This window comes from Lithobates pipiens, unplaced genomic scaffold, assembly GCF_037356315.1.
Source record: "Lithobates pipiens isolate NorthernLeopardFrog02 unplaced genomic scaffold, aLitPip1_a1.2 Scaffold_22, whole genome shotgun sequence".
In the NCBI taxonomy this organism is placed as follows: Eukaryota; Metazoa; Chordata; class Amphibia; order Anura; family Ranidae; genus Lithobates; species Lithobates pipiens.
In genome coordinates, this window is record NW_027507784.1 from 138122856 (window position 1) to 138145528 (window position 22673).

The 22673-nt window shown below is 40.7% G+C and overlaps 1 protein-coding gene across 1 annotated transcript in view; it reads right to left on the reverse strand.

The window, feature by feature from the left end:
* CPS1 (carbamoyl-phosphate synthase 1) overlaps positions 1-21970 on the reverse strand; it is a 179499-nt gene extending 157529 nt beyond the window's left edge. Inside the window, exons 1-4 of the mRNA XM_077448349.1 lie at positions 21745-21970; positions 9710-9819; positions 5660-5804; positions 1962-2051 (exon numbers count right to left, since the gene is read on the reverse strand). Of these exons, the coding sequence (XP_077304475.1) occupies positions 1962-2051; positions 5660-5804; positions 9710-9819; positions 21745-21855 (456 nt within the window). The 5' untranslated portion in view covers positions 21856-21970. The remainder of the gene's footprint in view (positions 1-1961; positions 2052-5659; positions 5805-9709; positions 9820-21744) is intronic.
* Positions 21971-22673: the final 703 nt, after the last annotated feature.

Consider the following 22673-nt stretch of genomic DNA (forward strand, 5'->3'; position numbering starts at 1 on the left):
TAGTGTTACATCATTGCCACACTATCATAGGAAGCTGCATTAGGTGGACTTACAGTGGTGTGAAAAAGTGTTTGCCCCCTTCCTCATTTCCTGTTCCTTTGCATGTTTGTCACACTTAAGTGTTTCGGAACATCAAACCAATTTAAACAATAGTCAAGGACAACACAAGTAAACACAAAATGCAATTTGTAAATGAAGGTGTTTATTATTAAAGGTGAAAAAAAATCCAAACCATCATGGCCCTGTGTGAAAAAGTGATTGCCCCCTAAACCTAATAACTGGTTGGGCCACCCTTAGCAGCAACAACTGCAACCAAGCGTTTGCGATAACGTGCAATGAGGCTTTTACAGCGTCCTGGAGGAATTTTGGCCCACTCATCTTTGCAGAATTGTCCTAATTCAGTTACATTAGAGGGTTTTCGAGCATGAACGGCCTTTTTAAGGTCATACCACAACATCTCAATAGGATTCAGGTCAGGACTTTGGCTAGGCCACTCCAAAGTCTTCATTTTGTTTTTCTTCAGCCATTCGGTGGTGGACTTGCTGGTGTGTTTAGGATCATTGTCCTGCTGCAGAACCCAAGTTCGTTTCAGCTTGAGTACACGAACAGATGGTCGGACATTCTCCTTCAGGATCTCTTGGTAGACAGCAGAATTCATAGTTCCTTTTATCACGGCAAGTCTTCCAGGTCCTGAAGCAGCAAAACAGCCCCAGACCATCACACTACCACCACCATATTTTACTGTTGGTATAATATTCTTTTTATGAAATGCAGTGTTCCTTCTACGCCAGATATACTTGGACACACACCTTCCAAAGAGTTCCACTTTTGTCTCATCGGTCCACAGAATGTTGTCCCAAAAGTCTTGGGGATCATCAAGATGTGTTGTGGAGAAATTGAGACGAGCTTTGATGTTCTTTTTGCTCAGCAGTGGTTTTCTCCTTGGAACTCTGCCATGCAGGCCATTTTTGCCCAGTCTTTTCCTGATGGTGGAGGCATGAACGCTGACCTTAACTGAGGCAAGTGAGGCCTGCAGTTCCTTGGACGTTGTTGTGGGGTCTTTTGTGACCTCTTGGATGAGTCGTCGCTGCGCTCTTGGGGTAATTTTGGGCGGCCGGCCACTCCTGGGAAGGTTCACCACTGTTCCATGTCTTCGCCATTTGTGGATAATGGCTCTCACTGTGGTTCGCTGGATTCCCAAAGCTTTGGAAATGGCTTTATAACCCTTTCCAGACTGATAGATCTCAATTACTTTCTTTCTCAATTGTTCCTGAATTTCTTTGGGTCTCGGCATGATGTGTAGCTTTTAAGGATCTTCTGGTGGACCTTACTGTGTCAAGCAGCTCCTATTTAAGTGATGCCTTGATTGTGAACAGGTGTGGCAATAATCAGGCCTGGGTGTGGCTATAGAAATTGAACTCAGGTGTGGACAGCCACAGTTATAGTATGTTTTAACAGGGGGGGGGCAATCACTTTTTCACACAGGGCCATGATGGTTTGGATTTTTTTTCACCTTTAATAATAAACACCTTAATTTACATATGCATTTGGTGTTTACTTGTGTTGTCCTTGACTATTGTTTAAATTGGTTTGATGTTCGGAAACACTTAAGTGTGACAAACATGCAAAGGAACAGGAAATGAGGAAGGGGGCAAACACTTTTTCACACCACTGTAGGACTTTGCAGGTCACTTATGTATAAGTGGTGCAGTACATATACTATATGTACAGATATAATACTATATATATATATATATATATATTATTATTATTATTATTATTAGTAGTAGTAGTAGTATTATTATAGAAGGCCATAGTGCTACCATTAGTAGGTAAAAAAAAAAATTTCTAAAGAAATTCTGATTAAAAGAAATTTTAAAAATGTGTAGATGTTTACAATTTGTATAAAGCATATGCAATTTATTTCTCCCCCTGAGAACCAGCGAGGATCTGATACAAACCTTTTCTTCATGCAGCCATTCAGATAGTGACTTGACTGCCCCCCAGTGACTGTACTCATGACTGTAATCGAGCACCAGCAGACCAGATGCCTAAGAAAAACAAAACAAAAAAAAAAACATATCAGTAATTACCAGTAACAGATATATAAGATATTGTTACTTTTATTCTGCTATTATTAGGATATTAAAAAGTGATAGTGATGTATAGATTAACCCACAATGGGTGTTTTGCAGCATTTTACAGTTTTGTGTGTTTAAAGATCTATTGCAGTGTGGTTGCCACAATGCTCTTTAGCAGCTTGGGCCTACACTCCACATTAAATCTTATGAAGGTGTCTAGAATGCAACAAACAACACGTGTATTTATGGGATTGCAGCGTGGTAGTACAGGTATAGGGGAGGAGCTCAAGAAATAATGCTCTGCCCGTGGCAGTGCCACTCACTGCATGATCTGTAAATGCATTACTTGGATGAGAAGTAACGGCATAACTTCAGTCAATCCTATAGATAGTTTGTACTCTGGAACCTGTTCAGGGTACAATCTCTCCAATGGACTAAATGCAGAAATTATTTTGCATGGTTGGGTCGGAGTAAGAAGATTTTGACAAGCAGCAGTGCACAACCAAAGATACCGCACAGGTATAACTCATATCTCATTGGATCGAGGAAAAAATAGGTACAAGACTGGGTGGGAATTAAAAATTAGATACTGCACTAAGTGCGGTCATACAGGTTTTATATTTTGCATACAATATATCATTATCCATATACACATGCTTTAAGCAGGGCTGTATTTGCCATAATGACACTCAGAGGTAGGGATGGTCATAATATTTGAACCGAAGTGTGAAAGTGGTTATTGGAAACCCTATGATAAAATTAAGAGAAAAACAGCACTACCCCCCCCCCAATCCATGCCAGGTCCTTTGGGTCTGGTATAGATTTTAAGGGGAACTCCACTCCAAAATGGAAAAAAAAAAAACAGCACGGGATCCCTTCCAAAATCCATACCAGGCTCTTTGGGTCTGGCATAGATTTTAAGGGGAAATCCGCGCCAACATTTTTTTAAAAAGTGGTGTAGGGTCCCCCCCAAATCCATACCAGACCCTTATCCAAGCAAGCAGCCTGGCAGGACAAGAAAGGGGGGGATGAGCCAGCACCCCCCCTCCTTAACCATACCAGGCCACTTGCCCTCAACATGGGAAGGGGTACAAGGGCCTCGTCCCCACAAACATGGTCTGGTGGTTGTGGGGGTCTGAGGGTGGGGGGCTTATCAGAATCTGGAAGCCCCCTTTATCAAGGGGGCCCCCAGATCCCACCCCCTATGAGAATGGGTATGGGGTACATTATTTATTCACCAAAAAAAGTGCCAAAAAGTAAAAACCACAAAAGACAGTTTTTAAAAATACCTTTATTAAAAAAGAAGATAAAACGTTTCCCGCGATGTCCATCCATCTTCAATAACACCACCCGACGGACCCAAAAAAAAAAAAAAAAAAAGCTTTGCCTAGATGGGAGGCGTCCCACCAACTGCTGTTATATAGGCAAGGGCGGGGCCACCCGGTGACGTAACCAAGTGACCCGGGTCTCTTCTGATGTCATGTGCCGTCAGCTGCAACACCCAAGAGACTGCAGACGGCGGGAGCCCTCCCATGGAGGCAGAGTTTTTTTTCTACTTTTCGGGTCCGAAGATGGATGGACATCACGGGACACTTTTTTTTTCTTTTTTAATAAAGGAATTGTCAAAAACTGTCTTTTGTTTTACTTTTTGACACTTTTTTGAATGGGTAGGGGTACTTGATACCCATTCACATAGAGGGGGGCCCTTGTTAAAGTAAGCTTCCAGATTCTGATAACCCCCCCCCCCCCCAGACTCCCACAACCACCGGGCAAGGGTTGTGGGGATAAGGCCCTTGTCCCCATGAACATGACCCCAAAGCAACTTCCCCATGTTGAGGGCATGTGGCCTGCTATGGTTCGGGGGGCATTGGCTCACCCCCCCCCCCATCCTGTCCTCCAGGCTGCTTGCTCAGATAAGGGTCTGGTATGGGTTTTGGGGGGACCACATGCCAATTTTTTACATTTTGGTGTGGTGCTCCTCCTAAATTCCCTACCAAGCCCGAAGGGTCTGGTAGTAATTTTGGGGGGACCCCACGTTGTTTTTAAAAAAAATTTGGGCATTTTTTTTCCTTTATTTTTATCTATATTCCTGGGAGCTGGCAATACATTACAGCCACGAGCAAGTTTAAATTACATTCTTTGCAGGCAGGCTAAGCCCTTGTACACACGATCGGAGATTCCGACGGAATGTGTCCGATCGGAGCGTTTTGTCGGATATTCCGATTGTGTGTGTGATATGCATCGGACTGTTTCCGTCGGAATATCCGTCGGACCAAATTTTCCAACTTGCCGGAAATATTTTCCGACAAAATGCTCAGATCGGACATACTCCGATCATGTGTAGAGAATTCCGATCGGACAAAGTGCCACGCATGCTCAGATCAAATTCCTACATCAAAGGTATTGGCTACTAGCCTGAACGTAGTCCCGTCATAATGAAATAACGTCATCACGTTCTGAACGATCGGTTTTTCCGACAACTTCGTCCGACCGTGTGTATACAACAGTTTCAGACAAAATCCGATGGATTTGGTTGTTGGAATCTCCGATCGTGTGTACAAGGGCTAAGGGGACCCCCAGGCATGATATTTAAAGGACTATTTCACTTTTATTGTTTCACTTTAAGCATTCTTAAAATCACTGCTCCTGAAAAAACAGTTAGTTGTTTTAAAAACTTTTTTTGCATTGATACATGTCCCTCGGGCAGTACCCGGGTCCCCATACACTTTTTATGGCATTAACTTGCATATAAGCCTTTAATATTAGCACTTTTGAATTTTCATGTTCGTGTCCCATAGACTTTAATAGGGTTTGCATGTTCACATACATTTTTTGCCTGTTTGCATACTCTGGTGCGAACCGAACTGGAGGGGTATTTGGCCTATCCCTACTTAGAGGCCATACTCAGGTTTATTGAAACATAGGCAGTAACAAGCTTTAAAATTTACAAACTGTAATCATTTCTTTTCTTTCTTTTTTTTTCCTCTTTCTAGACATTTGTGACTAAATTCAGCAAACTATAGTGGGACATGTGTGCAGGATAAGTTAAGAAGAGTCAGAAGACTCACTATAATTCAAGAAACATAAAATATCTTCCTTCTTTTGTTTGTTGGCCTGTATAATTAGAAATTAGATGTGAATATAAGACAGCCATTATATTTTCACCTAAAATACATTTTAGCTGTAGCCATTTCTTTTAAAAAAGCTTGTGAGACAGGGGAAGAAAGCTTGTGCACAAGGGCATCATTATTCAGGTATACATTATGTCTAACTACAGTCCTTGCACTGAATATGGACATTCTAGTGAATACTAATGAGCCATTTGTTTCTATGGGTCACCCATATAACTGACCTTGCAACTGACCATATCTAGTACAAAGTTCTCATGTTAACTCCCGTACACAGTAGACATACAGAGTTTGCATGATCACAGTGGGAAATCAGCCAGACTGTACGTTTTACAGCGTGTCAATTATTGATTTTATCTTGGCAACAGACCAATACACATATTTAAAGAGAAAGTTCATACAGTACATAGAAATGGGGGGAAAAAACTAAAGCATGGCAAGGCCTTTTACCTGGATATTCTCAGACTCAATGTATTTCATGAGGCCATAGGCATCTCGGGCCTTGGTGTCCGGTGCACCGCCGTTTCCAATTATCGGGTTGGTAAGAGTGAGAATCTGACCATGATAGCTTGGATCTGTCACAGCTTCTACATATCTAGAAACACAAGGTAGAAGAGTGAATAGACCTTACATCTCTGTCTAGGAAATAAAGCACATTTATCTGAATATGGGAACTGCAGTACAATTTTGTTTTACCTTGTTCTGGAGGGATCTCCTTGCATTTTAGTGCAAGGAGTATATATAAACCCAAGTGCTAATTCCCTTATGAACTTAAGCACATTAAAGTAATTTTAAAGGTAATTTTCAATATTTTTAAATCTGCAGCTTTCATACCTCCTGAATGATATAATGCTTTATAATGAGGATTTTGCCTCCAGTTTTAAATTTAGCTGCATAGACCATGCTTAAAGTGTTTGTTTATGTAGTGCTACCCCCCGTAGGAGTTGCTAGTTAGGATGGGCCCTCTGCTCTTTGTATCAACCTCTTTAAGAACTTCAGCCCCTAGGTGAGCTAGAGAGTAAAAAGCATGCAATATCACAGAAAATCACCAAAAGTAATACTTAGTAGTTAGTACCCAGTGGTAGTACTATATCAAAGAGGCATTGAACCAGTTAATAAAGGGAAACATAGCATATTGTCACCTGATATGGTTTTTAACAAAGTAAGCATAAAAATATATTATCAATGGTAGTAACACAAGTCAGAAAACAAGGTGATTAGTAATAAGGACTAGGCACGAAAGGACACTTGGCGTCCACATCGGCATAAACAGTAGCAAAGTCACTTACAGCACAGCAGTGAGCAGTAACATAGCTTGATTTATCAAACAAAACTTCCGCTGTGCAGGAACTATACTGCCTAAGTGCAATAATGGTGACTATGCTAGCCCTAGACCATATAGAAATGAAGGAAAGGGGAGAAGGGAACAAAGGGGACTCACAGGATAGTTTTACAGGAGGAGCTGTTCTTCTGCCAGATAGCATTGGGGCCATTTAGGAAGCATTGGTGCACTTAACAACAGTTTCAATAAACCAGCATGTAGTATAGCTCCAGTAAACATGCAGCAAAGGTGCAGTATAGGTGTAGTATACATAATGCCCTGCCTTTAGTAACTCAGTCCCTGCTAGCAGTGTGAACAATTGGCAGTGCCCTCTCACCAGTCCCTGTTGTGCCGCTGTGAACTCTAGCTGTAAGTAGGCCCCCTCTCTACAGAATGCAACTAGGGTTTCAGTGGTGGGAAGCAGAGGGTGATGGGATACTCTGGTCTCCCTACAGCAATGGTACAAATATGATAGCTGCGGTCTGTGCTGCCTCAGGTATCTTTGCTGTTCTGGCCTCTCAGCAGTCTGGTCCATATGCAGCAGACATGCTTCCATCAGTTCCCTCAGCGTCAAAAGAGAGAGAGCCTAACTGAACAATCTCAGAAAAGCAGCTCCACTCCTCCTCCTTGCTCCAATATCTCTTGGAGATTACAGAGCAAATGGTCCATAAGGTTCACAACATGGCTTACTTACTGGACTTCAAATACTCAGCGTTCTGCATAGGAATGCATAGGCTTTTCTAGCTATAGTTCTCCCTCTCCTGACTGGAGGGGATAGTGCTTTACAACATTCAGCACAACAGCAGAAAGTGAAAGTAAACTGATTGTAAAGAGGGAAATGTCTTCTTCTCTATGTTACTGTTGTCCAGGATCTGGCTACATATAGCCCAAACGTGTACCATTGGGGTTATTTCCTTTTCCTTCTTGACAAAAAGATGCGAAAGGATGTTAAAATAAATCTCCCAAAGTGAGTTTTTTTCCCATCTTAGAGTGTTGTCCCTGTTTAAGGTGTGCCCTTTGGAAGACTTGTTATGGAGACAAAATTTTGAATTTCCTTACTTAATAAGACAAAGACAGCAATAAAAATCTGTCAGGTCTAACCTTTCCCCGCTCTATCCAAAATAAAAAATGAAGTGTTGCCTACAGATACACTTTAAACAGTGATACTATACCTGCATTAAACACACAATGGTTTCCCCTGTAATCTTCTCCTGAATCTTCAGTTCACCCTACAGAGATTCTTTACACAAATTGTATATTGAACAACATCCATATCCTCCCCACAACCATTGTTCATTGAGTCTGTACACAAAGTCTGGGGATTATGTTGCATTCTCTGCCTTGTTTGATGACAGGAGCTTTGACTGGCATTCAGAGAGCTTTAACAAAGCATGTCCAAAGTCTTGTTTTGAAGCAAGTTTAAACAAGCCCCTACTGTGATGATCGAGCAGGAAAGGTAGAGAGAGGTGTAAACTGGGTGGAGCAGAGATGAGCCAGACAATAGTGAGAGTAACAGGGAAGAAGGTGAAGTGTCCCAGGAAGGAGAGCAATTAAGGATGGGAGTGTAGCTTGCTAGAGGAGAAAGTGATTATTAGCTGCAGTAAATAGCAGAGATAAGGCAGATTTGGATGAACGGAGGAGTCAGGGAATCGGTAGATATGCGGTGAATACATGGTCACTCCTGTCAGTGAGGGAGGAGCAGCAACGGAAATTCCCAGTGCGCCCCCTGCACCGGGGCGCCCCTGATGACATTCTATTGAACGAAACGCTGCGTAGGGTAGAGCTCAGACGTCACAACGCTGTCACATGTTGACCACGGCCATCTTTGTGGTTGGAAAATAATGCTAACCATAACAGACTGCTGATTCTGATATGCTTGTTTTTATTTGCTAAAATGTGAGTACCCTGGCTGTTTTTAAATAAATGTGATCCTAGTTTTAATATACTACACTATGAGGAGTTGCTTTCTTGTATTCTATGCATGCACTTTTGAACTTCCATCTGGTGAGGCTACAAGACCCAGCCATCTATGATTCAAGTGAAGAGGTTTCGTGGTGCTGTGGATGTATCATGTTTGTTTGACCACCTGTAATTCACTGTTCTATTTTCTTTGGTAAGAGGTCTGGTGTGTTGATGTTCGATGGAGGATGTGTTTGTGCTCACCTAATTGCGCCTTTGTCTACACCGTGGGTGGTTCCATCTTTTTCCCTGGACAAGGACTTCATTTTAAACACTATGGACTTTTACTTTTAATTTTAATGTTATGTTACTAGCGCTGCATACATTTATTTTTTATGCTTTTTATTGTCACTATAAAATGTATGTCAGCTGCTTTATTAGTACTAGTGCAGTGATTAACTTTGAATTTATTAATTGTAATTACTAGTCTCTAGTTCGGACTGTGATATCAGGTTCTCTTGGTTTACCCTTTACTTTCTCTGCTTCTTTTCCCTTTTCCCTCTCTTTTGACCTCCTTCTGTGGCACGTTGTTATCCTCCTCTCTCAATTATCTCGACCTTATGGGGTTTTTTTCTCTTCTTTTTGGATCTATGGTTACAAGGCTGCTGTTCCCAGCCTTCCTTGCAATTGTTTTATCTATTAAAATGAGGCTTTGAATAGATTATAGTGAGAAATTCTTCTTTGGCCTCTGTTTGCATTCGGTATTGTAATTGCCATTGCTTAAGACTGTTCATGTGTTATGTTCTCTAATTCTCTAATTGTGTAAAACTCTAATATAAACATTTGAAAGTAAATTGTCTGCATTCAGTGCACTGCAAAAGCACAAAAAAAAACACAGGTCAGTGTTAATCATGCCTTACTGTCTCCATGCTAACTACCCACTGCAGTACTGCTCATGCACTTCTTATCTCCATAGGTCCTAACAGAAGAGCTATCTACATCAACCTGATAATGATCAGTGCCTCCACTTGAAGGAGGAACTAACATAATAAGGGAAGGCTGGTAAGATCTTTCCTATGATAGACTGTTTCATACTTGTTATGTTCCTTTCAAATATATTTACTTATCAATGATAAAGCAAACTAAAACGATTTACAATGTTGATGGGAAAAAAATCGCTTAAATTAAGTGGAAATGTAAGCTTCTGTATGGTCAGTTTTAATATACAGTATTTAAAACATTTTTTTTTAATAAAAATAATTATTTTAGGTTTTACTCACCCGCCCAAACCAGTGTTAAAGATGACCTCACCGGCAACCGATGCAGGGTGCCCAAATGAATATCCTTTGATTTTTGTGCCATCTTCCAACACTAAATTAGCAGTTTGTGCCTAAATAGAACAAGTGCAATCATTAAATGGAACATACAATCAATGGTATGAAGTTTACAGTGTATTTGATTTGTTAGGCCCTTAGTAAATAATAAGAAAAATACATTCATTAAATTTTTTAAAGTTTGGTTACAATAAAACATTGAAGATAAAAACAATATATATGAAAACATACTATACACTATAATATACTATACATTAATATATGAATAGCATTGGTGTCAGAATTTTCATTAGTGTGCACAGGAATTTAATTCATATTTAGGTCTTTATTACAATTACTTGGTTACCAGATTAAGTGATTCTTCCATATAGTCCTATGGTGAATCCTCTAGAGGCATGGCAATACTAAAGCTAGTCTAGGCCATACAATGAATTTACAAATCAATTTTTTTATGCAGGGCCATATTATATAAATACTGATGAATTCACCAATGTGTGTGCCTAGATTAAGCAACTACAATGCATTGCTCCATTAAACAGAAACATTTCATTTCATCCAATAATATAGTATAGATTAGCCTTTTTCAACCAGGGTTCCTTGAGGTTTCTTCAGGAGTGCCTTGGCAAAATACCTACAAATTTATTACAAATTGTATACAAGACAGCAGGTGGATCAAGCCTGCCTTTTAGATACACAAAGCCATGGTTTTCATTGTGCACCATTATGACTTTCTAGACACTGACATCCTAACAAACAATGATGTCCCCCAGCACTTGGGGTCACATTAGCTGAGTGATGGAGAGAAACACTTGAATACTAGTCAGTACCAGTGTACAAAAGTGTATTTGCGTTGGAAGTATAAATCACCTCCTAACATTGGGTGTCCTATGTTTGGATGTTGCTGCATTGTGTAAAACTATTAGAATCGTTTTTTTACATTTTAGAATGGGGTACCTTGAGACTGTCCATAATTTTCTGTTACAATGGTTTTTATTGAGTAAAATAATATCAAGATACAGGCTTGAGCAAAAAAAAGGAAGAAGCATGCCATGCAGGGGAGCAAGACAGTAAAGCACATGCAGATACAAAAGAAATACATTTTTGAAGGTTTCAAAGCAAAGAATGGAAGCACCCGTCATCTAGTGTTGGAAGTGACCTATACATAATTTTTGAGGGTACCCTGAGATTGTCTATAATTTTAAAGGTGCCTTGACTGAAAAAAGGTTGAGAAACACTGGTATAGATAACCGTGAGAAAAAATTTGATAATTGTGTGTAACTGTTTTTCTGTGTCACATATTTATGACTCAGCTATGACATCTTCATATATATAAAACATAATATAGGCTTTAGATATGTGTGTCAAAAATCCTGCTGCCTATGATACTATTCTTAAATGGAGGCCACTATCTCTTTTCTTGGAATATAGCCAGATTTTCGGTGGTATATTTATTTTTTTATTTTTATTTATTTCAGTTACTTATATAGCGCCATCAATTTACGCAGCACTTTACATATACATTGTACATTCACATCAGTCCCTACCCTCAAGGAGCTTACAATCTAAGGTCCCTAACTCCCATTCATACATACTAGGGACAATTTAGACAGGATCCAATTAACCTACCTGCATGTCTTTGGAGTGTAGGAGGGAACCGGAGTACCCGGAGGAAACCCAGGCACAGGGAGAACATGCAAACTCCAGGCAGGTAGTGTCGTGGTTGGGATTCGAACCATATTTTTGTCCATTAATTTTAGGTTAACTTAAAATTTCTGCTAGCAAAAATCACTAATGTTTTGAACTCAAATTTATTTCTTCTTTGCTATGTTTAAAAAATGTTTGTGTAAATAATATCCTACTTCAATTTTACATAGACATATACAGTACAAATCTCCCTAGCAAGTCCTACTAGCCGCAAAAGTGATCTTTTTTGAACAATTGTTTCCGACATCATAATTAAAACATTCTCACATGGCGCAGGCATACCTCTTGTTCATACTTGACACACCAAAAGTAGCAAATAAAAAGCAGAACAATCAACATACAACTAATAAGGTGCAAATTGATTTTCACAAGTGCACAACATACAATTGTCCCGCTTTAAAATGGAAGATTAGATATGGCCTCATAAAGTAGTAAATTAGGAATATTAATTTTCATGATGCACCCGGTGGCTGGTGGGACTCTGGGAGGGTGATGGGCGGTCCATCTAATGGAGGCCGCGCCATCTCTTCCTCTCGCACGCGTCCCGGCCGACTCTGTCAGGCCATGTTGGACGCCTGCACACGCGTGCGCGCGGTGCTGCCGCGCATGCGCCACCCGGACCTGGCGCGGTACGGGCTCGCGCACGACAGTGCTGTGCGTGGCCAGCGTTATGCGCGTCGGTGTGGGGTGCGCGTGCGCGGTAAGCTCCGCTTGCGCACGTGCTGTTGAGTCCCTGGCCCCTCGAAGCTATGCGCCGGTGATACGGCGCAGGCGTCCATTAGTGGGGTTGAGGGGTATAAATTGGCGGTATCTACCGCTATCCTGACACGCCGAAGGGATCCGGAGAAATTTCAGATAGTGATACAATGACCGGTGAGTGGATATCTTAGAGATGGGGTACCATCTGTACCTTTTTAACATATTACTCGTTATTGGATGTCCTTAATAGGACTAATCTATGACCATTGTCTACGCAGAAAATTACTTACCCTCCAGTGTCTTGCTACACTCGAGCTCTCTTATGTCACACGCCGATCATACCAAGGAGGCTAAATTTTCCACCCACACAGTGGTGGTTAGCCCCACTTCCCTGTTTTCCGGACCCTATAGACAAACTTTCGCAGCCTTTTATGGGTAATTATGATCTAATTTATTCCTGACCCCTGCCCTTGCAGTTTTCCACCAATACTTACCTGTTCTTCGGGCCTCTTTTCTAACAGGCTACTTCTTGTTCACCACACTATTATTCTTGTGCACTTATGGTTACTCTGCACTTTACACCATGCACGGATTGCATTTCTTCTTTTCTATTTTCACCTCTCCAATATCTCTCACCTGGTGGTTTCATCTTCATCGGGTATTTTTATGTACGGTACTTATCACCGCTATCCAATATTTTTCACAATTATCCAATTGTGACAATACACGTATACCTCACATAGGGCTACCACTTGTGAAAGGTCTCGGGGTTATAACATATATTTTTTGAAATTAGTGAGCTTAATATAAATGTTTCCATACATCTAGATATCGGCTTGTGTCGGGGTCATTACCCCTCCCAGTCACCGGGGGAGACTCCCCCCGGTATGTCTGAGCTACCCTGGGGCTAAGGCGTTTGGGTAAGACCCTGCAACAATATTTTATATGCATTGTATAATTGTTCTTTTCTCCATTTTTCTCTATATCATTATCAAAGATTACTTCATACAGTTTTTATTGATCTAATTGTGACTTATGTACATATCTCTAGATGCTTGTATTTCCTGAAGAAGCTGAAAAAGCGAAACTAGTTGAAATACTACACCTTCCCCATGAGTTATTGCTATGTTACATTGCGAAATGCTTTTATTTTTAATAAACGATTAAATTTTATGTCATATATGTTTTCCTTTCTTGTTGTTTCAATGTCTACAAATGTGTAATATGCACCGCAATAGTCCCCTTGCTCGCATTCTCTCTTTTGGTGTTTCTGGCCGGAGACCAGATTTTCTTAAAATGGAAGAATCGGGTTTAGGGTTTTTGCAGATTTATACTTACCTAGGTGAATGTAGCATCAGTCCGATGCTGCATCGCTGCATCTGTCCCCCGCTGGTCCTAACACTGAGAACCAAATGATTTAACACCGCTCATTGCTTAGTTCTCACAGCTCTCACAGCTCCCTGAGCAGAGAGCTGGTGACCATCAGTTACCACTCTCTGCTCTGCCCTCTCCTCGCTCACTGGAGCACTGGGCTGTGGAGGCAGCTTGCTGAGAGGCTGAGCCGTGTGCCAGTCCAGGCATGTGGCTATGACATCGGCAGACAGCAGACTTCAGCCTGCTGTCTGCTGAAAACGCTTCACAGGAGTGCAGTTCGTATTGCACTCCTGAGGTCCACAGGAGAAGTACAGCCAAACAAACTTTGGCTGTACATCTCCTTTAAACCCTGATAGCTGGCAAAGCAAAGCTACAATTACATGAGCTGTGTTTTATATTTTAAGGTGCAAACATTAACTGCCTCAAATAAATAATTTTCTGTTTGAAGTTTTGCAAGGAGACAATAAAGAATACAATAACAGCAAGGATAGAATTCTAAAACTCATTTTTTTGGGCAATAAGTAAATATGTGGTAAAATGTATATATTTAAAGAATTTGATGCCTTTTACTAACAAAATATCAGAATTTTGAACAAACAACAAGTGCAATTGTAAGCTAAAGCACTACAGGCTATTTTTTCCCAAAAGCCATTGGTCAAGCTTCTACACATTTATAAAGATTGTTGTTGCAGCAACTGAAAAATTTTACTTTACAAAAGCGTCTGCACTAAATAACATCTTCTGTGTTTGTAGTGTTTATTTCTCTGAAAAAAAAGTGAGAAATGGGATCATGGTGGGGGGGGGGGGGGGGGGTTGCAGGGGGGGGCAGCGAGGGGGGTCAAGTGCATTGGTGTCTGTGAGCGGTCCTTGCAGGGTCCGCCATGGCTGTCGCAGAATGCTTTCTGAGTCATCTTCAATCCCTACTGTGTACTGTGTACAGCGGCCACCCACTGTGGGAGAACAGCAAGGCAGCCTGAGCCGAGGGGGATGAAGAAGCAAGGAGACTCATGGAGTGGAAAAAAAAAAAATATATATATATATATATATATATATATATATATATATATATATAGATCCTTATTGTTATTGCCAGGAATGTTTCCTCTGAATCGTTGTTTAGTTGCCAATGAGATATTTATGTTAAATCAAACATAAATCCCAAAAGACTATAGACCAGAAAGTAGACAGGCCATCAAGGCATAAGTGCTCCGAATCAAATGTTAGAATAATAACAGTTTACTTTTTACACAGCATTGGAAAATTCTATTTCACACAAATTCAGAGATATTACCTCAAAACCAGAATTTTAAAGCGGCGTTCCACCCACTTTGCCTTAAAAAGGTTGTAAAGGTAAAAAAAAAATCACCTTAATGCATTCACAGTGCCCCCAGTCAACACGTTTTACTTACCTGACTCCTCGAAAGTCCCGCACTCGCCCCCGACGTCCTCTTCGCCGCTCAGCCTGGCCGCTGATTGACTGGAGTGGATGGATTGAAAGTAGCGCAGCCATTGGCTCGTGCTGCTGTCAATCACATCCAATGACGTGGCACACCGGGGGTGGGGCTGAGTGATACAGCGAGCTGCTATAGCCACCGGCTGTATCACGGGAGCGCGCTTGCAAGTGCTTCTCACCATGCGAGGGAGCTTGCATGAACCTGAGAAGTACTTGCGGGAGGAAGCCGAGAGAGCCGCCGAGGGACCCCAGAAGACCAGGTTCAGGGCCACTCTGTGCAAAACGAGCTGCACAGTAGAGGTAAGTATAACATGTTTGTTATTTAAAAAAATAATAATAATAATAATAACTTTACAACCCCTTTAAAGGAAAGTAACCCCTCCACCACTCAATTTTGGATAATTGTTATTATTTTAATTTTTTTTCTTACTTACCTTTTCTGAAGTACTGAGTGTACTTCCGTCCTAGCTCGGCCGCAGCCCAGGGCATCATTTCCTCTTCTCCCCTGCATTATGAGACCTGTGTGTGTCCCAGAAGACGATGGGGCCATTCAGAAAGCGTTGCGAAAGTCAAGCAGTAGGAAACCAGCAGTAAAGCCTGCACGCTCTACTGTCAGTTTTCCTTAGTTGGAATGGCAGCGCCTGCACCCAATATGATGGACGGATCGGCCTCGGGGGCTGACATTGTGGGCTCCCAGGACAGGTAAGTGTGCTTATTAAAAGTCAGCAGCTACAGTGTTTGTAGCTGCTGACTTATTAAAAAAAAATCTTTTTTTGAAGCTGGAACACCACTTTATTATTAACATTTTTTCATTAGGCTTTTTTTCCTTTATTTTCACCTGGTGATTCTGCTAGTAACACACTTCCTGTCTAAGGCTTGGTTCATACCTATGCGTTTTTTTTTTTATTGCTTTTTCCTTTTTGCAGAAATGCACTACAGTCCATTTAATATGGTTTCCAATGGGGCACTTTACAGCTATTTTTTTCAGCCGCTGCATTATTAGAAAAGGTCAGGGATGGAAACACCTATGTTCAGCAGCATTGTCAATCTGCAGAGAGGGTAGTGTTAGATGCACTAGCAGATTTAGATGGATTTGACTAATAAATTAAAGCCAGTCTCCAGTTTATACTTTTTAAACAGCAACAGTATTTTTTTCCTTTTGGGATCAAGATTTTACATGAAATTAAAAAAATAACAGGCTTAGTGGTTGGATCAACAACTGAAAATAAAGGGAAAAGGCCTAAAACAATTAAAATGAAGGCAGCCACAACATCTAATAATTGTCAATCTGTAATATATAAAAGTTTTGCTTTGGGGCTTAGTACCGCTTTAATACAATAGACGAGCTGGGAGAACAATTCAGACCTTTAAAAAAATTTTTTTAAAGTCATTTGCATTGATGGTGCTTCTTTGTGTATAAATCAAGAGATCTTTGCCCTATATAGTCTACATTTTGCCTGCCTGATTCTTCATTTTTGCATATTTGCTATGATCTGTCCTTGACCTCTTCCCAGAGTGCTGTGTCAAGTAAATCTGAGATAAAATCTCACTGTGACCTCAACAGGAGTCATTGGGTGATGAATGACATTCCACTCAGTAAATTACGATCAGATGCCTCACACAGTAGAACATATATTTTTCAAACAGCTTAATGCCTAAATGATTTGCAAGATTATTTTGAATGATTAAAATAAATATTTTGTTTATTATAATTCAAAGAATCAGTTTAAAAATTAACATGGCATATGAGCGGGTAACATCGGCCATACAAAAATATTTTAAAAGATTCCATGGCAGAATGGAATGCTGGTAGTTTGTTGATTGTTAAATACAATGGTTAAATATTTGATGGTTACTTTTCACCCATTATTTAGTAATAACTACAATGCCATGTGGTATAGACATAAGCAGTGTGCATGGGCATTAAACGTGAAAGAAAACTTATCGTGAAGCCATCTTTTGCCATGTCTGCACTTTCTACCTAGGCAGGACATTTACTGACAATGGCTCACCTGTCACCTAAATGTATGCACAAAAATGCATGAGCTATCCTTCTTTAAAACATTGGAGCTAAAATGGTGATTTAGCACTGACAAATACTGAATGCTACAAAACAACCTTGCTCTTGTTTGTCTATGTGATACCCTCTTTCCTGATAAGTTTACAGGTGTTTTTTTTTTTTTAAAAAGCATAGAAAAGCATAAAAGTGTCATCCTACCTTTGTGCTTGATTTATGGATTTTCTGTATGTTAATGCAAAGAACATTACTGTGCATTTAACCCATAGTAGCCTGTCACCTACAACTAAAATCGGAATGGATGCACCCAGTCCAGCATCATTATTCTTTGTACTGTTTCACTGAACAAACAAATTTACATTTTGAGTACAATTTACGCCTGGACACACTTGACCCAATAAAGCAATGCTGTCAGTTTAATTTGGGTCATGTAGAGGTACTGCTCTTCCACCTCTATATTAAGCAGTAACATGTTTTATGTGGATTTTAAAAGCATGGAACCATGGAAAATCCTTCTTTTAAATGTTTCTCTTACTTTGCATAATGCGTAAAATATGCATACACTCATGTTTTAAACAGGCGTATTGGAGAAACATTCAGAATAATAATTTTCCTTTGTGCACCTGCCGTTTAAAATCTGCATGATATATATGTTTTTGTGCATTTATAATCTATTGAGATTGGTATAGTTGATGTGTATGCTTTTTTCCAAATTGCACTAATCTGCAGTACTTTTCTGTAAACTAGCTACAAAATAAAAAAAATTGAATTTCCATGAAACAAAACATATGAATTTTATTGCAAGAAAATGGACATGTTCAAATGGGTCATTAGCGAGAGATTTAAATCATTGTTAGCCCTTGTACACACGGTCGGAGATTCCGACAACCAAATCCGTCGGATTTTGTCCGTCGGATTTTGTCTGACGGATTTTGTCCGAAACTGTTGTATACATACGGTCGGACAAAGATGTCGGAAAATCCGACGTGATGAGGTTATTTCGTTACGACGGGACTATGTTCACGCTAGTAGCCAATAGCTTTGGTGTAGGAATTTGATCTGAGCATGCGTGGCACTTTGTCCGATCGGAATTCTCTACACATGATCGGAGTATGTCCGATCGGAGCATTTTGTCGGAAAATATTTCCGGCAAGTTGGAAAAGTTGGTCTGACGGATATTCTGACGGAAAGAGTCCGATGCAGACCACACACAGTCGGAATATCCGACAAAACCCTCCGATCGGACACATTCCGACGGAATCTCCGACCGTGTGTACAAGGGCTAAGAGGGATTATATAAAATCTCTTTGTGACAGCTCAACCCATTAATATACAATTAAAAAGATAGTTTACTGCTTGTGAATTACTATCAACCAAACGACTAAGGCAAGTTGGGTGAAATGCATTAGTGAGGCTGGCCCTAGGGCAAATTCCATCATTGCCATGCTTGTTAATGTTTTTTACAATAAAAAAAATGCTAGTGATTTATCTGGCATGCGGCATACGGCAGCTTTTTCTCTTCACATTCAGCCATAGGCCAAATTACACAGAAGAAAATCTAAATTGGTCCCAGAGCAAACTCACTCTTGGTTAGGTACTTACTAGTCTAATACTTTTCAGAAGTAAAGACCTCATACTCCTATTATTATTTTTTTTTTTTTTTCCAAAAGAATTTTATTAACAAATATTGCAAAGATTACAAATATCTGAGACATTCGTAGTAAGCTAGTACAAGCAGTACGAACATGGAGCAGTTCTATGAGAAAATACAACTCTTGTTATTAACATTTTGCCATAGGCGTACATGCATCATAGTTGTATAGAAAGATTAGAAAAATAAGAAAGAAATAACAAAAAGATGGGGGGAAGGCAGGTTAACCAATACAGCATAGTTATCGTAATCCGATTGATGTAAGTAGATTGAACGGACTAACATTCATCTGAAGTATTGGATTACATAGATAGAAAGCCCAAACACCCCGGGGGGGCTAATTTACATTGTAACGATAGTTGTATGATGTGGAACTGTCACCTTAAGTGTAATAACTAAAAGCCTATGAGGCATTAACCATATTAGGTATAAACTAACATCAAATATAAGTGTGGGTATAGTGGCGTAATGGGATAGGTCCATATGCGGGTGCTTGTAGCCACGTCCAGTCTCCATGCTAGCCATCCACCCCAAAGGGGAGCACACTGTGGATGTAAAAGTATTTTCAATGAGTTAGTGTTGTTTAATTAACAACTGGACGTGGCCAATGAAGTAGGTCAGATCATCGTGTGTGTCAATGGGCGCATCTTAGTCTCAATTTCAGGACATAGAGCAGGAAGATATCTCCAAGAGCATACAGAAGGGTATAGTCTGGTGTTTAGGGTGGAGAAAAGGTGAAGGGGAAGGTGGGGAAGGGGGGGAACCCTTCTAGAGGAGAGGTCAGGGTACGGGTGTGAGTGGGGGTTGGGCAAGTGGGGGATGGGGAAGGGGAGGACGGAGTTCGAGTAGTGGTAATATTGTCTATTTTAGCTGTGTTTCAACGTGGTCGTGGTGTTGTGGCGGAAGTTTGGTGTAAGGTTGTGCGAAAATGGATCCAACAGGCCCATGTGTTAGTAAATGTGGAGTGTCTATACTCCTATTATTATTATTATACAGGTTTTATATAGCTCCAACAGTTTGCGCAGTGCTTTACAACATGAGGGCAGACATTACAGCTACATTACAATTTGGTACAAGAGGAATCAGAGGGCCCTGCTCGTTAGAGCTTACAATCTAAAAAGGAAGGGTCAATTGATACAAAAGGTAATAGCTGTGGGGGGATGAGCTGATGGAGGAAGTAAAACAGTGTTAGTTAGAAGCAGGATAGGCTTCTTTGAAGAGAAGGGTTTTCAGGGATCGCCTAAAGATGGATAGATTAGTGGACAGTCAGACAGATTTGGGGTAGGGAGTTCCAAAGGATGGGAGAAGCTCTGGAGAAATCCTGGAGGCAAGCTTGGGAGGAGGTGACAAGGGAGCTAGAAAGCAGGAGGTCTTGGGATGACCGAAGAGAGCGGCTTGGTTGGTATTTTGGGACTAGGTTAGTGATGTAGCTGGGGGCAGAGTTGTGGATGGCTTTGTAAATTATTGTTAGTACTTTGAATTTTATTCATTGGGTGAATGGAAGCCAGTGGAGGGATTGGCAGAGAGGGGTGGAGGACACTGAATAGCTGTTAAGGTGTATGAGTCTGGCAGCGGCATTCATTATGGACTGAAGGGGGGATAGCCTATGTAAAGGTATTTCAATGAGGATTACAATGCAGTAGTGGAGGCGAGAGATGACCAGGGAGTGAATAAGAAGCTTGGTGGTGTCATTAGTTAAAAAGGGGCATATTCTGTAAATGCTCCAGAGGCTAAGGCAGCATGATTTGGAGAGGGATTGTATGTGGGCCTGAAAGGACAGTTCAGAGTCTAAGGTTACCCCTAGCACCATGACATGTGGAGACGGACTGATAGATGTGCCATTAATCTTGACAGAGAAGTCAGGGGAAGGGGCACGTGGGGGAGGAAATATTAAGGGCTCAGCTTTAGATGGATTAAGTTTGAGGAAGTGGTTTGACATCCGGGCTGATATGTCTGTTAGTAGATCAGTGATGTGTGAGGAGAATGATGGGGTGAGCTGAGGGATAGATTTGGGTGTCATCAGCAGATAAATGGTAGTGAAAGCCATAGGAGGCTATCAGCTGACCCAGGGAGGACGTGTAGATCGAGAATAGTAGAGGTCCAAGGACATAACCTTGGGGGACCCCAACGGAAAGGGGAGTTGGAGAAGAGGAAGTGGAGTTGTAGGTGACACTGAAGGTGCAATGAGATAGGTAAGATTTGAACCAACGGAGAGTGCAGCCTTGGAGACCAAGCAAATTTTTTTTTTTTTGAGGAGGGGGTGGTCAACTGTATCAAAGGCAGCAGAAAAGTCCAAGAGTAAGAGTATGGAATAATGACTGTTGGTTTTGGTTGTTAGTAAATCGTTTGTGAGTTTTAGGAAGGCAGTTTCTGTGGAGTGCTGTGGACGAAATCCAGACTGAAGGGGATCAAGAAGGTTATTCTCAATGAGGTGGTCGCTCAGTCGGTTGTAGACTAAACGTTCAAGGAGTTTGGAGGCAAAAGGGAGTAAAGAGATGGGTCTTAAGTTGTTAAGATTGGTGGGGTCTGAGGCCTTTTATGGGAGTGACTAGCACATGTTTTAGAGGGTTGGGGAAGATGCCAGTAGAGAGTGAGAGGTTGAAGATATTAGTCAAGGATTGTAGAATTTAGTCAAAATGGTGACCGCAGTATTTGAGAAGGACAGGGTCCAGGGGGCAGGAGGTGAAGTGGGCATTAGAAAAAAGTTTAGTAACCTCCTCTGTAAAGACCTCATACTCCTATAGGCACAACAATATCAATCATTTGTTCTTATACTGCAGAATATTTTTGGTAATAAAATTAGGTGTTATCCATTCTCGATTATTGTAAAAAATGTTGGCCATGTTAAATGGATTAAACATGTGCTGGTGGTAGGAAAGTGCATACCATTTACTCTGCATTGGTTTCAGGTTAAGATACACATATATGATATAGTATCTTTTACACCTTTTTCCTTGGCATGGACAAACAATACATTTAATCAAAGCAAATAGAAAAAACACATATACTGTATAATATAAGCTAAAAGTATTAAAAAATATAGTCATTTTGGAACGTAAAGTAAGTAAAACATAGATTGATACCTTGACGCTCATAAGCCGAACGCCGGCTTTGGAAAAGCCCCGGTAACGATGGGCTGCTGCATTGAGAACCCCTGTCTTTGCTGTCTTAAACACAGACAAAATCCGAGTCATATTTGGGGCCCTGAGGTGCTGTTTAGCTCTTTCTGATCAGGAGGTGGTATGAGATGCTTCTTCCTCAGAGCCGCTGGCAAGAAAGAGACTTGTGCCCAAGTCACATTTGCTAATATTTGCACCTATGTGGGCATTAAATAAATTGAAGCCAAAACTCCGCCTTGCCTGTATCCCCACCCTCTTTTACACTGAAGTCAATCCTTGATATTATACGTGTCTGTGTAACTTGGTTGCAACATAGATTAAACATTATCTTTTGAAGTGATGTTCAAACAGACAACTCAATAAGACCTCTGCTTTTTTATCAGTAAAGCCATACTAGCCTATCGTAGGCAATCAATAGAATAGGCGAAAATAAACTATTGCACTGTCCTGAAACAGCCTTTTTAACATAAAAGTACAACAAACGAAAGAGTTCTTTAGTTTTGACACTATGCACTATGAACATAAGTAATGTACCAAGTTATATTTTAAAAGACATAGGGTGATATTTACTAAAACTGGTGCACACAGAATCAGGTGCAGCTTTGCATAGTAACCAATCAGTTCTTAATTTCAGCTTGTTCAAATCTAGAAACTCATTGACTACTATGCACAGCTGTAACAAATTCTGTGTGCACCAGTTTTAGTAAACCTACCTATAGATTTATATGTGATTTAGGGCTGGAGTTTGACTGGGCCGTTCTAACACATAAATATGCTTTGATCGAAACCATTCCGTTGTAGCACTGGCTGTATGTTTAGGGTCGTTGTCCTGCTGCAAGGTGAACCTCCACCCCGGTCTCAAGTCCTTTGCAGACTCTTATGCCTCATACACA